We start from the raw sequence: 16,543 nt of genomic DNA on the forward strand, positions 1-16,543 counted from the left end.
CTCGTCGTGCCCTTCGGGCCAGTCCTCAGCTGTCACAGCTTCATCTTGACAAACCAATGAAACCCATAGACAGTGCCGTTTTCTGGATGGAGTTCGTCATGAGGCACAAGGGTGCAGCCCATCTGCGCACAGAGTCATANATGACGTCACACATAATTTGGGGGGATTTGAAGAATCCCCGAGAGGATCCAGAAAATGGTCAACATTGAAGGGCAGATTAATGGTTATCAAAGTACAAATATCGAAAATCAGTTCAGTAACGGTTTTCAAGGGGACAATATTTACTCAAATTGATGGGTTTGGATGATGGGGGAAACTCGTGTCACAGGCTCTTTAAGTTGGCGTGACGTTGAAGCAGCGACCCTGCTGTAGTTCGTTTATAGCATAACGTTAGCATTTTGCTTCTGGCGACTAGATTTATGATTCGAAAATTATAAAAGTAGGGTATGTGGAGATTATCCGGCTGAACAAAACGTGATCTGTCTCTTAAATGTGTGTCAACCACAGACCTATTTTCCAAAATCCTACAGTATGGAGAAATTGCATTGCTTGTTGACGAAGGAACCGGAAAGAGTTTACTTCCAGGTTTTAGGACGCGTCACTGCGGTTCTCTATTTGTGTGTGTGTGTGTGTGTGTGTGTGTGTTTTATCTGATCCAGATGGCTACTTCCTTTTTTTATGGCGGCCATTTTTGACCGGGAACACCATGGGTGTTACAAAGTTGACTAAATCATCCAAAATTCAATGAAAGTGGTGATCAGCAATTGTATATGTTCAAATGTCTACTGCGAAGGATATCATAAAGCCTTAATGCAATTGAATGTAAACAAAAAAGTTATGATTGATGAAAGTAGTAAATCGGTCAGATTTGACCCGAAGACAACAGGAGGGTTAAATGCATTTCAAGATACTGTTTAATATGATTCAGATCCTTTATTACAGTAAAAGTCCAGAAGCATTAGCAGGAAATGCATTGAAAGTGAAACTAGTCATTAATCTGCACATCAGTCCCTGTAAATGAGAATATATATAGTACTTCTCTATTAATATCAGTGACGTGGACATCATTTATGGTAAGAGGGCCAGTAGGGGCAGTAACAGCAACAAAAACACCATGCACCAAATAAGATGAAACAAATTATACATATAGGCCAGCAACAAAGACACTATAAATAAAAACTATGTATGAAAGCTTGACTACTTGGTTTGCAAGAAAACCTCATATTTTGCAAATAGAAAGTTGGACGTGTGTTCAACACTATTCCCTGAAAAGTAGGAAGTGGCGTCGGAAGGAAAGTAATACTGCAACATCTTCACTTAAAGGAATAGTTCAACATTATTGCCTATTCACTTTCTGATGGGCGGGTTTAACAAGGGGAGAAATACCTCACGTCCGTCTGTTAGCTATAAAGCTTCTGTCAGGAGCTAACTTTGTGTTGCACAGAGACTCAAAACAGCCAGCCTTGTTGTATCCAAAGATAAAAAAATCTGCACCTCAAAAGCACACTGATTAGTGTTATCTCTTGTGGTCTTCATACAAAGCTGACAAAAATGGTATGGCTTCAAATTAAACAATATTGATCAACTCATTTAACCGACCCTAGAAAGCAGGGAAGCGTATTGCTCAAAATGTCAGACTATACTTTATTTTCTTTGAATGCTTCTTTGTCCAGCTCTGAAAGTCAGCAGATATTTATATGTATGACATATGGAACATACCTTGCCTGATCCAAAAAGAAAAGGTCATTAATGACATCATTTTAAACCTTAATGTAACTCAATCCATAAATGTCAAATGGGGAACATCCTGTACCCGGTTTTAGCCGGTAAGTCTAACAGACTGTTTCTCTTGGGCAGCGTTTAGAAAGGCAGCGATGTGCACTAATGACCACCATTTCCTGTTTTGACTCGAGTTGGACCATTAAGATAAGGTACCGCACATGCTATTCTATTGGGCGTCTGACCTGACAGGAGTTCATTGTGTCCCAAACAACAGCCACAAAGCCAAATACTCTCTCCAGCTCTCCTCTCTTTCACAGACTGCACACGCACAGACATTAGCAGTTATAACTTTTTCAAGGAAAACTAAACAAAACATAAGCAAATTCCAGTTATTATTACAAAGCCTCCTCAGAGAAGACATCTTTCTCTGACGATTCTCTTGCTGAATCACATCTTAATGTGTTTGTGTTGTGAGTTGCAGTTAGTTCTCTAACCGTCTCATAAAATCACTCCACATATTATCACTCACGCAAGTGTAAGTGTGCAAATCATTAGATAAACAAAGAAAGAGAGTGAGATACAAAAAGCAACAATGGAGTCCATTAGATAGCCGGCAACTCTCTAAACCTGCTGTCTATTTCTTACTATTTATATGTGACTGCTACTTGAGCAGCTGCTTCACTCAACAAGGAAGTCACTTCCTCGCTGCATAAAGCAAGGTGTTATATGTCACAGGTCTATTTTTACCCTCATATTGGATCTATGTTGCACTCCGTATGACCACATGGCCTGGATATGTCACATTTAACTAGAAACCCACTGCGAGGAGTCTTCTATGCATTGTTTTGGCATGCTCTGTGCAGAGGCTCACCTGCGCTGTCACACCCGCCCCGCCTCAAGTGTTCCAGCTGGGGAGGCTCCATTCTGCACTGCTCTCCAAGGAAGCAACCAGCAGAGCGGATAAAGACCGTCCGACACAATCCCCACACACTGGATTATAAACCGGTGGCGATGGAATAGATGCTTTTTTTTAAAGAAACTAAACCCCTCTGCCAAAGCAACCCCCAACCCTTCGAGCCCTCTCTTTTCACGCCACATGTGACATATGATAGCAGCACACTGGGCTTGTCCTTTAATGTTTGCCAGGGCCAGAGTTCACAACATACACACATGGTGAAGGAGAAGCTGCACTCAGAGGGCGTGTCAGTGCAAAGGTCACTTAAAAGGGTGACTGTTGTTGCACAGGGGACGACATCTAATCAAACCGCTCATCATGCATGTCCAGTTTAAGAAACGCTGTCACTGAATACACTCTTCAACAAATGTTGAGGGTGGGATTTGAGAACAGACTCAAAGGTTCAGACATGGCTTTGAAAATTATGCACTGCAGTATTTATCCTTACAGTACAGAACAGTTATGGCTTAAATGTTTATTGACTATGTAATAATATCTAAAATCCTAACTTTGTAACGAGTTCATACTAATTGTTACAAAATACTGTACTGTTCAAACAAGTGTACAAAGCCTTAAATACCTACACGAAATTCTACGAATGTCAATCAGATGACGACAAAAAAAAGTGAACAAAGAAAAACCAGCAAGCATGATTTTTTAAGAGATTACCATGTTTGTCTTAAAAGGGACTCTGTTATGATTTTGTTTTTTTCCTTTTCCTGTAGTGTGTTATATAGGTTTTTGTGCCTAAAAACGCCTCTATTGGACTCCTTTGTTTACTTCCGTGAGATACTGACATCACTATGTAACAATCGCTCTTCTATTGGCTAGGGCTTCAACTAGGGTTGCAAAATTCCGGGAATTTTCAAAGATGGAAACTTTCCATGGGAATTAACGGGAATAAACGGGAATTAACATGAATCTATGGGAATAAACTGGGAATTTTCTAAATTGAAGGTTGGCTCTTCATCGATTCTCTAAAGTACCGCAGTCTCTTATCCTAAGTCCTTTTGAATTCTCCTATCTACTATCCCTTAACCCCGTGACGTTTCACTCAGAGGTCAAGGAATAGGAGATAAGGTTAGAATTTAGGAGCTGATTTTTGGATTATCGGAACGCAACCGAGGAAAAGGACCAGACAATAAACCAGGAAGAAAACAAGACAGGGAGAACAGCAAAATCAACCCAAACATACAAAACTACAAACGTGACATAACATAAGAATCCTGACAGATATGAACCTGAAAATAGCTAAATTAGGTCCACTTTAAGATTTGAAAGTTTGGTGTCCTCTTTCTTAAGCTGACTTACCCACCATCAATTCTCCTAGAATTATTCTGATGATCTACAGTTTTTCTGTGTTTTGAATTGTTTAAGAACAATGTGCTTCTAACTGGCTGTTTAGAATAAGGGACTTCAAAAAGGCAATATACCGACTCTTTGCAGCTCCCTCTGGAGTCATACAAATACTTTTGAACTTTCTGATCAAATGTTTTCCTTGTGAGCAGATTTGAAACAATGTTGACTGAAGAAAACTTGATTAGTTTTTGTATCCTGCAGGCAAACCATTGTATAACCTTCAAACATCACCAAACCAACTTTCTACTCTTTAATAAACAAAAGATTCTTAAGCGGAAGATAAACCACCTATGTTTTTCCCCATCATTCTCAAAGTGGTAAGAAGGTTTGACGTTTTATATAAAAAAGTTGAATTAAAGAAGTGTATGGACAAAAACAATATGTGTGTGCAGTGGTGAGGTTGGGTTTGAATCGATTACTGCTTTTTGTGAAATGTTACATTCCAGGATTTTGTAAAAATGATATCCAGATGGCGTTTGGTACAGTAAATGAAAAAGGCTGAACAGGGGGATAAAATGGGTAGAGGGTTATTGGGGGACGTCCGCATGGTTGTATTTGTTTGGATAAACGGACAGCGAAAAAGTTATTCATTTATCCATTATTTACCAGAATCTCACCAGGACAGTTAATTGAAGACCCTTTTGATTCTTCCTGGTCTGAGGGAGAAGTCTGAGGTGAGCAACTATTTTATTTACAAAGTGTGTGTTGCACATGGACAATATGGTTTTCATCTTCGGCTTGTTCAGAGGAATACTGCACAGTTAATCTCATTAGATAAAAAGGCCTGCAGAACAGTCTGTGTCTTTATTTGGGACCTTTCATATGTGCTGTACCTGCTACGGCCTTCTGAGAGAAATCTCTCGCATAGAGAAGACAAAAAAAAAAAGCTTTCATGGCCCATTTTATTTGACATTTCATCTGAGCCAGTTGGAACATCTAAGCTATGGTTTCACTATATCCTTTGTACTCATCTTGCAATGATGTGTGGTTGTGCCCTGAATAACAAATAAGATGTATCTTAATCAGATAAGTGAGACAATTTCTGCTGAGGAAACAGATCTTTAGAGAGCAGATATAGATAGACTTTAGTGTTTTAAAGCAAAGAATTGCAAAACCTTAAGGGTAAAACCACATAGTTTGTTTCTTGGCAATTGTGCTCATAAGAATTTAAAGCAGGGAAACTATTGTATAAAACCTCTGAATGTGGGGGAAAAGACAGTGCCGAAAAGTTAACCATTACTGAAAGTGAAGTTACCTGGCCATGCGAGATAATGTACTCATTATTGAACAATTCAAAGGTCATCCAGACATACGGGAACATGACATTGATTACTTAGAAAGGTACTTAGAAACAAAGTTACCAGACTAAGTTTACTCTGTACAACTATATAGAAGAGGAGGAAGGGAAATCTATTTTTTTTTTCTTCATTAAAAAAGTGAAAAGAGTACTAATGGACTAAAGTATGTATCTATCTATCTTAACACACACTTTACAGTTTATGAATAAAAAAACTATTGGTGTGTAATTTGATGTTGGGTTGAAAGCATCAGAGCTCTAAAACATTCCAGAAGTTTGTAAAATGATATCCAGATGGTGTTTGCTACAGAGAAGCGTAACAGTCAGACCAGGAGGGAAAATGGGCGGAGGGTTTAGAGGGGACCTACGCATGGTTGCATTTGTTTGGATAAACAATCGGCAAAAAGGTTAAGTCCGGATCATGCAGAGTTATCCATTGACTTGCATTCCTACCAGCAGCTCAGCAGGACAGCTCCTTGTTAAACTCGGACAGTGGATTCTTCATGGTCTGAGGTAGAAGGCTGAGGTGAGGAGCTATTTTACTAAGAAACTGTGTGTTTCTGCATGTGTAATTAGTTTTTATCTTAAGTTTGTACAAAGGAATTTCTTCACAGTCAAGCTCATTACTTAGATTAACAGGCCTTTTTGCTTCAACATACTTCTGCTATTTAGAAAAATTTCCCTTGTGTAAAGAGCTTAAAAGTGAGTCTGCATTGCAGCTCAGTCATCTAGGTCGTGGTTAACCATGTCCTGTGTGCTGCATTTTGCAATGAGATCTCGTTTTTGTGGACACCACAATGCGTGCTACAGTATGTTGGCTTTCATTTTAGGATAATAACTTTTGCATTGAATATCATGCTGCGCTCACTTTGAATAATTTACAAAAATACCTCATGCTAAGATAATACAGGGCACTGATGTTTACTTTAAAAGTTAAGGGTCGAAAGGACTTGGTTAATTGGTGCTATAGGTCACATAACAGTTCCAGGAGAAAATACATACTGTTTGGCCAAAGACTGATCATAAACACAATAAATATAGATTCAATTCAAAACATGTTTGTAGATTGGGAGTACACAAAATATATTAAAGACGGGCCTCATCAGACATTTGAAAGCACTCAGGTTTAAAAGAGGATCTGCATTATTGCTTACATAGCATGCGTATAATTTTTTAGGCTAAAAAACGACAGACAATATATTAAAAGATCTTCTCCTATTTGTCTGGGAGATTGAATGTATAATGATTTATCTAATTAAACAATGTTAACAATAAAGGTGTAACTCAATTACGAATTAAAACAAAATGGCATGAAATCCACAAAACCAGCCTGAAAAAAAGGAAAACCAAGGTTAATCTAGTTTATTAACCATTTGTATTATACTCACATTTGTCAGGTGTCCAGAAACCACTCTAAAGAAATGCTGTGTTGCTCCATGTCTTCCTAGCAGGATGGTACATTTGTTGTTGATAAGTTAATGTTCAAAATATAGGATGACAATTTAGCAGTTTGATCACAGTATGAACTGCAAATCTGTTCAGTAAAGTTTCTTTGTCTCTTATACAGTGATGGGATCATATCCAGCCCTGGCATTCATCCTGCTGTTTTCTTGTTTTCTTGTTTTCAACCTTGGAAGTTGAGTCTATGACTAGTGGTCTGAAGAATATTCTGGACCCAAAGAAGCCATACAAACAGAACATGGTTAAACTGTCACAGCTTCATCTTGACAAACCAATGAAACCCATAGACAGTGCCGTTTTCTGGATGGAGTTCGTCATGAGGCACAAGGGTGCAGCCCATCTGCGCACAGAGTCATACAAGTTGCCATGGTATGCCTATCAACCCTTGTGCCTCATGACGAACTCCATCCAGAAAACGGCACTGTCTATGGNGCTCTCTTAATGCACAATGCAATAGTCTTCTTGTCTTCGTGTCGCTTTGACTTTGAATACCATTTCTGCCTCCTGTTTACATCTTTAGTTTTCATCGTTGTTTTTGCTGCTAATGGATGGGTGTTGATAATCTTTGCTTTCAGAAGTGGATAGAACTGGAAACATCACATGTTTTTGTTCTCAATCCTCGCTCGCTGTATGTTTGTTACTGCTTACTACATCCCTTATTTTGAATGTGTATACTTTATGTGGGTAGTAAATGGGATCTTGGAGAATGGCTTGCAAGATACAAGATTCTGCTTCAACCTGAATTTGTTATGGCAGCATGGGTTCCTCACTTGTTATTAAGTGTGTACACGGTACCTGGCTATTGTTCCATCCGATGAGTTATGGGAAGAATAACATATCTCCGCTCGTTGGGATATCAGTCTTGGTTTGGCTGTTTGTGCGCATTCAATTGTTCCAGACTTTTCTTCGCAAAACATTGGGACAAGCCTGGGAAGCTGTTATGATACCACCGGTAAGATGTACGTTGAGGATTACCTGAAGTACAGCCTTGGATGACTCTCACTGGGGTTTTGTATCCCATTCCTGATCGCTCTGGTGTCATGGCATTGTGATTTTGTGCTTCTGCGCAATTCATAATACTTCATCTGCAAGGTACTGACCAGATGCAATGTGAAGTTGCTGTTCATCTTGATTCGCTTTACTCGTTGTTACATCCTCTTTATCATGTATTGAGAACCTTTTAAACTCTGGTTCAAGTTAGTTATTTCTGTCCAACAGAGAAATGCCGTAATGGGTTTGATGCAAGTCTACCATGTGTCTCTTTCGATAAGTCGGTGTGGCCTTGTGTGTCTGCAGTGCTCTTACCCTCTGGTTTATCTCTCTCTATTGGAGAGGAAAATGTTCACTTGCTCAAACTCAGAAGCTGTCCTGCGAGCTCGTGAGGACGTTCAGCCTGTTTGTCAACTCCCAACTCTGTGGTGTGCACAAACTGCAGATGAGGAAATAATATCTTTACATTGACAAATTACGGAGTGCCACTTTTCTAGTTGTATGCGTTGACTACAAGTTGAATGATGTTGCCTGCTAAATAATTGACATTTTTTATGTTTTTGTAAAACATGATGCAGTTTCAAATGTGCTTATAAAACAGGAACTGAAGATTAACCACAGTCTATTACGTTTCACTGTATTCTTAAGGGCAAGGTTTTGGAGCTAAAGTATAATGATGTAATACTGTAGTTGGGTGCAGGGAAGCCCAGTACCATGGGTTATGTGTGCATGTGTGTGTATATTGGCTTAAACAGAAACATCTTAGAGAAATAAAACATGTCGCAAAAATATCTGTCTAGATGTACCTTTCTTTCTGTCTATAAATGAAGCACTTGCATTAGTGTAACTGATGAAGTTGATGTACTTAAATTATTTGTGCATTTTCTGTGGTTGTATAGCTACTGTATATAAATGCTATGTAATGTATCTAATACTTTGAAAGAGGATTGGCACTAACTAGAGTCCGGACTAATAACTGATGTTATTGATCTATGTACCGCAGTTATAAAGTAGATAAAGGATTTAACCGGCGCCGGTTTACAGTGGTTAATAAGTTCGTTTTGGGTCATAGGCTACACTGAGTAACCCAGTTCAACCGTTATTTAAGGTCAGAAATATCGGTTAAATGGTTTGATTCTGCTTCCAGTATGCGAATAGGCTAATGCTTTCTAACTCTACGAAACTGACAACAAGTTTGGTTGTTAAATAAGTCCAACATCAATGTAATGTTATATATCCAGCTACAAACTGCCGTACCACTGTCAATTGTTTATTTAAAGTTTATTAACACTCAACATGTCCAAATTCAACTTGCTTTATAGTTAGACTTATGAGATTTGTATAAAAATAAACAAGACAGGTTTTTGAAAAAAAGAAACGTTGTCAATAAATTTCATTATTTTTGTAACTTTTCACAGGCATTGCAACATACAAACTGATGATAATTAATTGTCAGAAAGAGGGGAAAGCAACTCCCATTGTAAACTAGTTCATGAAACACTATACTGCATGTGAATTATGCAAAGATCCCATTTTTATTTTCTTCAAAAATACATTTCAGTAGATTGAATAGTGCTAATGATTTGAACAGTTTAACATTATTATGAATAAGACTTAACAACACCATTCTACTGATATATTAATGTTATTTATTATTTCATCGTTTCTGTCCCACTGTAATTTACAGATGTTTTATCTCACTCTTATCAACTCTCCAGCTTACATCATCATGCGGTTATCTATTCATTCTTTGACTTTGATGTGGACTTGGTCTTTATCAAACATCCAATGAGACAAGATACCCAAACTAAAGCAATGATCAGTAAACCAAATGCTACAAAGACTGCTATCACATCTAGACAGTGATAGGTATACCATGGCAACTTGTATGACTCTGTGCGCAGATGGGCTGCACCCTTGTGCCTCATGACGAACTCCATCCAGAAAACGGCACTGTCTATGGGTTTCATTGGTTTGTCAAGATGAAGCTGTGACAGTTTAACCATGTTCTGTTTGTATGGCTTCTTTGGGTCCAGAATATTCTTCAGAGCACTAGTCATAGACTCAACTTCCAAGGTTGTCACTTCTACAATCTCGGCCACTTCCCGGGACTTCAGACGCACCATGTTGTCGTACTGGTCAAAGATGAGAGGAATGCCCAGAACTGGGACACCGTGATATATGGCCTCGTAAATTCCATTAGTACCCCCATGCGTGACAAAAACCTTGGTTTTAGGGTGACCTAGAAGATCATTTTGAGGCAGCCATTTAACCAGCATGGTATTGTTTCCCAGAGATTTTGGTCTTTTCCCCAAGTGTCTCCACACAACCTTTTGGGGGAGGTTTGCAAATGCTGAGGCGATTATCTCCGATATATCAGGGCCCAGGTCGCTAAGCAGGGTCCCCAGAGTCATTACAATCACCCCATGCTCACCAGAACTCTGCACAAATTCCTCCAAATCTGATGAAAGAGGCTTGGAGGGCTTTCCTTGGAAGCCTCCGATGTAGACAACATTGGGCATGGTGGGACGAGGAAACTCAAATGTAAAGTCAACCCGCATTAGCCAGAGATCAGCACCCTGGATGAGAGACAGGGCGCTGACATCAGGTCCAAAATAATGATCACACACAGCCTGGTAAGGTGGATTCGAGACATAGTGGTACATGTAAGTCATTGCACTTTGCCGGAATATGTTGTAGATTCTCTGGGAAAAGTCCATTTTGTCAGAGTGGTCAGAGAACAATGCAGGGACATAGGAAAGAGGTGATGGAGCAATGGCAAAGTGTCCCTCGCCATTGAAAAGCCAACGCACATTGAAAACCAAGGGAAGCTTGAGATAGTGTGCTAACAGCACTCCACCTGGAAATGCAGGGTCAGTCAGAAACATATCATATCCAGTTTCCTGTAGCTCCTTAGTAAGTGTCTTATTCTCGAAGATGCTGACAACCAGTTGTGCCACAACTTTCTGGTTCTCCCCCATCATGTTGAAAATATTCCTATAAAACTCGAGGAGCGCCCATAGTGAGCCTTTATTCCGACGGATCTCTATCGACCTCTTCAGGAAAGAGGTCATGAAGTCTTGGCTCTCTAAGTTTTGGGATTGTTCCTGGATGACAGTGATGGAGGTGTAATGTTGGGAGGATTCTGAAACGTACCAGCTGGTGGAGGAACGAATAACCGTGATTTGATGGCCCTTTGAATGAAGCGCCTCCAACAGGATTTTCATGTTTAGCCAGTGGCTCCCATCTACCGGATAAACCAGCACTTTTCCACCATCACAACTGGGAGGCAGGGTCGCTGAAAACAGCAGGAGGAACGCCAGGGCTGGATATGACCCCATCACTGTATAGGAGACAAAGACACCTTACTGAACAGATTTGCAGTTCATACTGTGATCAAACTGCTAAATTGTCATCCTATATTTTGAACATTAACTTATCAACAACAAATGTACCANGGTGGGGCGATTGTTTTCACTCCCTCTGTGCGTCTCTTGCAAGCAGAGGACGTCACAGTGTTGCTTGCTGCATAGGTCGGCTAAGATGGTTTGTTTTGCAGAGGAGAACCCTTCAATGTTCACAGATATGACTGTCAATGCCGGTTTTGAGGGGGTCCCTCGTTTACGACATCGACCTTTGTCTATCTCCAGGCATGATGTTTTCTCTTGGTGTTCTGTGGCTTACTTACAGCTTTCAGCGTAGCTTGTAGCGTAGCTTGTGCAGACTAGCTTGCGGCTAGCGTAGCTTGTGGCTTGTAGCGTAGCTTGTGGCTGTTTTGTAGCTTGTAACTGGTGCTTGTAGTGGTGATAGGATTAGCAGTATCTAGTCGATCTAGTTGATCTTGTCGATCTTGTCGATCTCGTCAATACTCCCAGGGCCGCGATGTGGACGCTCCTTTCATGACCCTCTTTAAAGCTACTGAACCCCCTCCACACAGGTTGCATGTTTCACTAGTGGTGTGGTGATGTTGTATTTTTTGTTGGCCGACCTGGAATTGTTCCTTTTAAGAGCACACTTGACTCCATAGCGAACACAAACATTTTTATACTGACACATTTTGTTCAGCAGTATAAAACACCAATTGAATCATTGTTAAGGCGGCAGTGGCTCAGTCTGTAGGGACTTGGTCTTGGAACCGAAGGGGCGCCGGTTCACGTCCCGATCGGACCAAAAAAAGATGGAGTGAGCTGGTAGCTGGAGAGGTTCACCTCCAAGGCCACTGCCGAGGTGCCCTTGAGCAAGGCACCTAACCCCGAAACTGCTCCCTTGGCGCTGGGTACCTGGCAGCCTCTCTGGTCTGCCACCTCTCCTATCTCCTAGCACGTGGTTGTGTGTGTGCATGTATGTCCTCTGTGTTTGTGTAATGTCGTAAACACAACAGAGTGGGGAAAGAAATGTCCCTGTAAGGGATTAATAAAGTGTATCTTCTTCTTCTAACGTAACGCTGTAAAGGAACTACACGGTCTTATAGCTGCGCATCACCACCAAGACTAATGAGGACTCGTATTCGGTGTGATGACGTATAGAGGTGTAATTACTCATCTGATATAAACCACCTTTTCCTAAAACATGTTAAAGCTTTAGACGTTCACCAGTGTGGTATTTATTGAAAAATGTCTTATTAACCACAAACGTTATTACAGGGTAAACATATTTTCTAAAAGAAACATTTGTTTTAAGACAAGAGAACAAGAAAAAGCTAAAATGCTAACTAATTTATGGGTTTTAACACTCATTCCTGCACAACTCTATTGCTGTTTGTATGAAGGTTTTGTGTGAATCTGTGAAATTTATTGATTGATGAAACATTTGTGAGAACTCCATCTGTAATTATCTGCGGCTTCTCTTTGTTTTGTATCATTGTACAGAGGCACATGTGACAACATTGTTGTAGTTTAAGCTAGGTATAACAACGTTTGTGCAATATTTACAACCTCCAAGCTCTTATATACCTCATTTACACCAACAGTGTTTCAGGGCCGGTTTCCTCTTCACACCGCAGCGGAGCAGCCTCTTAGCTCCGGAATCCGGTTCATTTCGAGCACCAAAAAATTGTCCGGCCAGAGCAAAAGCACCATCACGCTTACGTCGAGGCGGGGGCGGGGGCAGGGGCGGGATCAACTCCTGAACAACAACAAAAAGCCGGCGTTTTATCCTGTTTGTACACAACGATGAAGAAACTTAAAGGTGACCTATCATGCAAATGCACTTTTGTACGTCTTTTATACATGAATATGTGTCCCCGGTGTTCCAGGGAACTCACCAAGTGTCAGAAAACACAACCCTCTCTCTTTTCATCTTGACGCAAACGATGACGCAATGACGCAGCACCAGTCGGACTCTGGGCAGTGTGAAAAGAGCCGGAGCTAAACCGAAGGACCGGTTCTGAACCTGAAAAGCTCTAGCACGGAGCTTGAACCGGAGTTGCGTTGGTGTGAATGAGGTAATAGTCAGGAATTGGAAGCATGACAAACTAATGGGGAAATGATCCCCACACCTTCTTAATTATTTAGCTAGAATGTTTTTGTATGCCTTTGAAATCTGTAAAATAATCAAAAAAGAAAAGGGAGAAAAAGAAAACATAATTAGAGTGTGCATCACAAAAATATGTTTTGTTTTTCTTTTCTACCGTCAGGGTAATCATCTGGTTAACCTTAATATTTAACATGGGAATAGCTCAGGCCTTCTGACCCTGGGGACGAGCTCGGTGGGAGTTTGGGGATTCGTGATGAGGGAGATAATCAAAATCTGAAAATTGTATTTATCATATGAGTTGCTCCATTTAGAATAAAAACAACAACATTTTTTATATAAACATAATGTGGAAAAAAAGATAAAACATAGTTAAATACATGCAATAAAAAAAATATAGAAAATACAAATATTTATAAAATCAAAATAAGTTAATTAATAAATGTGCACATTGTACAGTGAATAACAATACTTATGTAGAAGTGTATGTCTTACAAAGTATTGTGTATTCATGTGAATAAATATATAACCGCTGAACTGCCCAGTTAAAAAGTGTTTTAGCTGCTGACGGTGAAATAAGTTCAGTGTCAGTTATTGACTCAGTGCCTCTGAGAAAGATGAATGTGTTCAAAGTAGCAAAATATGTTTTATAGCGCTTAAATAAAAGCATTTACTGTTCAGTTTGATTGAGATGACTTGTTGATTTTGGCAGCTTGTAAAAGTGAACCACAATTAATCATATATGTATACATTTTGTTTCTTTTTGCCTTTAGGTTAACAGAAGAGGCTTCAGTATCCAAAAATGGGTCGCTGGATTCGAACCCCGTCCCAGCATCAAGGACTAAGCATCCAGGTAATATATTAGGGCCCCCAAATCAATCAATTCAGTTTTGCTGTATTCCTCTGGCTTATTCACTTACATTATTAAAGAGTAAAATGTAAAGAAACCAAGATTACATATTTGATACACTTTAGCAAATCCATCACTACAAACGATACTCAATGTTCTTCTTTTTTCCATCACAGTGCTGCTTTTGAATTATTACATTGTCAAAATGACGATGATACAGAAAGCAAAACAATTCCATTTTCTTTTAGGTTTTATCCTTGTGTGGTTTAAAAAGCTTGAAATACACTGATACATTTTTAGATCCTACTTACATTAAAAATTGTAAGTGACAGCTTGGAGCGCCTTCATTGTCAAAACTTTAGGTTTAGGGCTATATTTAAACAGCTGTCACATCCACATCTGCTCGCTATCCAAATGATGCTCGGGGAGATGTGAGGATGAGGAAGTAAAAGGAAGTGTTGCCACCATGGCTCGAGGGATACAGTGTTAGTAGTCAGAAACGATGTGAAAGTTACAAAATTGAAGATATATAGATGGTTTAATAAAAGAAAAAAGGAACACTGCTACTGTAAAACGAGAGCGAGGGAGTGGGTTTTAAAAGGTTTTCCAGCTGGAGCCAGCCATCAGCTGTTAACTGGAGGTGTTCCAGGTTAACTGTAAGATACCACAGGAAATAATGCATTGGGCTCAACACCACCACCCTTTTAAAAGGCTGGCCTGAGGCAAGCTCTGCCATTACAGCAAAATACAATTTCATAAAAGGCTACAGCATTTTTTTTTCTTCCATACAAACAAATGTATTTGGACTGGATTTTGCAAAAGCTCCTACTGTAAAGCAGAGGCTAAAGGCGAAGAAAGAGAATTAGTTTAAATTCATGATAGGCTCCGGCTTACTTACCTCCGATAGGACAGACTTGAGCTCTGACGGAGTAAAGCTGCTGCCTGAGGAAGGGTTGCGGCCCCTTTGTGTTTGGTGTCAAAGGGCCAAAACACATCATGTGTATGTGTCGCTCAGGCCAAAGCCGAAGGCTGGGGATGGTGAGATTAATAGAGAAAGGCAAGCAGATATCCTAGTGGTTTGAAAGGGTGGTTAGGCTTTCTGAAGGAGAGGGGATGCTGGGTGGAAGCTGAGGCAGGAGAAGTGCAACTGTGAGAGGTGGCAGCAGCATGGCAGGACTATAACTGTCATGCTGCTGCTTAAAAGGGTTGTATTTCACGAAATGACCCTGTAGTTAGTTCAGAGAATTATTCTAGCCCTGCGCTTTAACAGTTAACTTCTGGGTGCAGTTCAATCACCAGATTACTCACAGAGCAGGGTATTAACATTAATGTTCCCCAGGGGATTGAAAATCAAGCAGCGCCTGTGAGATGGTCAATCAAAAGTGTTTGCGTCACTTGTTCTATAATTCCACTTGAAAATCACAGTTGGATATTATTCTAATTACCTGGCCTGATTAGAAAATAATGAAGGGACATCATTTTAATGTCAGGGGGTCTTTATCTGCCTTTGAAAGCCTCGGGAAGGGGTCAGGAAAGAAATCATTCACTTTTTAATGTTTTTTTTCAATAGCCACCAGCCGCAACACTGGTGTTGTTTTCACCGTGTCAGTCTGTGCATGTGTTTTTGTCCTTAGGAGACACCTAATGTCAGAGCCGGACTGGGACAATAAGTCAGGCCGGGAATTATACACCCAGCCAAGCCATTACCAGTTTTGTTTTGTGCCATTTTGCTGGATTTATTTGTCAATATTTACAGCGTTGCTGCCCGTAGTGATAGCCCTACATTTTAAATCTACTACCCCAGAATAAACATGTGGACATGGGTTACTATTTAAAAAAAAATTGCAATTCTATTTAGGAACCTATCCATGTGAACATATTTTAAGTGGGGGTGGACCTCAAATCCTCTAGGGGGGTCCGGGGGCGTGCTCCTCCCCCGGCAAGATCTTCTTTTTTTTTAAATGTTGGACTTAAATGCATCAATCTGGTGCACTTTGAGGGGGAAATAAAGAGACTACACCCATATGAAACAGAACTGTATACATTTAAATAATCATAAAATCATAAGAACATGGCCATAACCAAAAACATATCCAATATGAAAAAAACATTGAAACTTGTTTATGGTTCATTTATAGTTGTGAGTGTGTCTGGGCTCCTGAACCAGCCTCACCCGTCTCCCCCCTGCTCCTCTTTGAGGCAGCAGCAAAGACTAGTTTTAGCTCTCAACAAGTTTTTAAAGTTTCTTACCTTTTTTCACCTAGTTACATTTTTTTTTGTATTATTCATGCATATTTTATGTTATGAACTCAGACACTCAGGATGTAGGACCCAATTGCACGACCCGGGAGACAGAGGTAAATAATTTAGACTAAGTTAACTAAACACTCAGAGTCCTTTACCTCACCTGAGCTGTAGTTATCAGTCTCTCAGTCTG

At 40.0% G+C, this 16,543-nt stretch overlaps 1 protein-coding gene across 1 annotated transcript; it reads right to left on the reverse strand.

The window, feature by feature from the left end:
• Window positions 1–9,436: 9,436 nt before the first annotated feature.
• On the reverse strand, window positions 9,437–11,203 carry LOC104963783 (UDP-glucuronosyltransferase 2A2). Its single transcript, XM_074112262.1, has one exon. It carries the CDS (start codon window positions 11,123–11,125, stop codon window positions 9,524–9,526), a length of 1,602 nt encoding a protein of 533 aa, XP_073968363.1. The 5' UTR covers window positions 11,126–11,203; the 3' UTR covers window positions 9,437–9,523.
• Window positions 11,204–16,543: the final 5,340 nt, after the last annotated feature.

This window comes from Notothenia coriiceps, unplaced genomic scaffold, assembly GCF_000735185.1.
Source record: "Notothenia coriiceps isolate Sejong01 unplaced genomic scaffold, NC01 NC01_scaffold00036401, whole genome shotgun sequence".
NCBI classification, from domain to species: domain Eukaryota; kingdom Metazoa; phylum Chordata; class Actinopteri; order Perciformes; family Nototheniidae; genus Notothenia; species Notothenia coriiceps.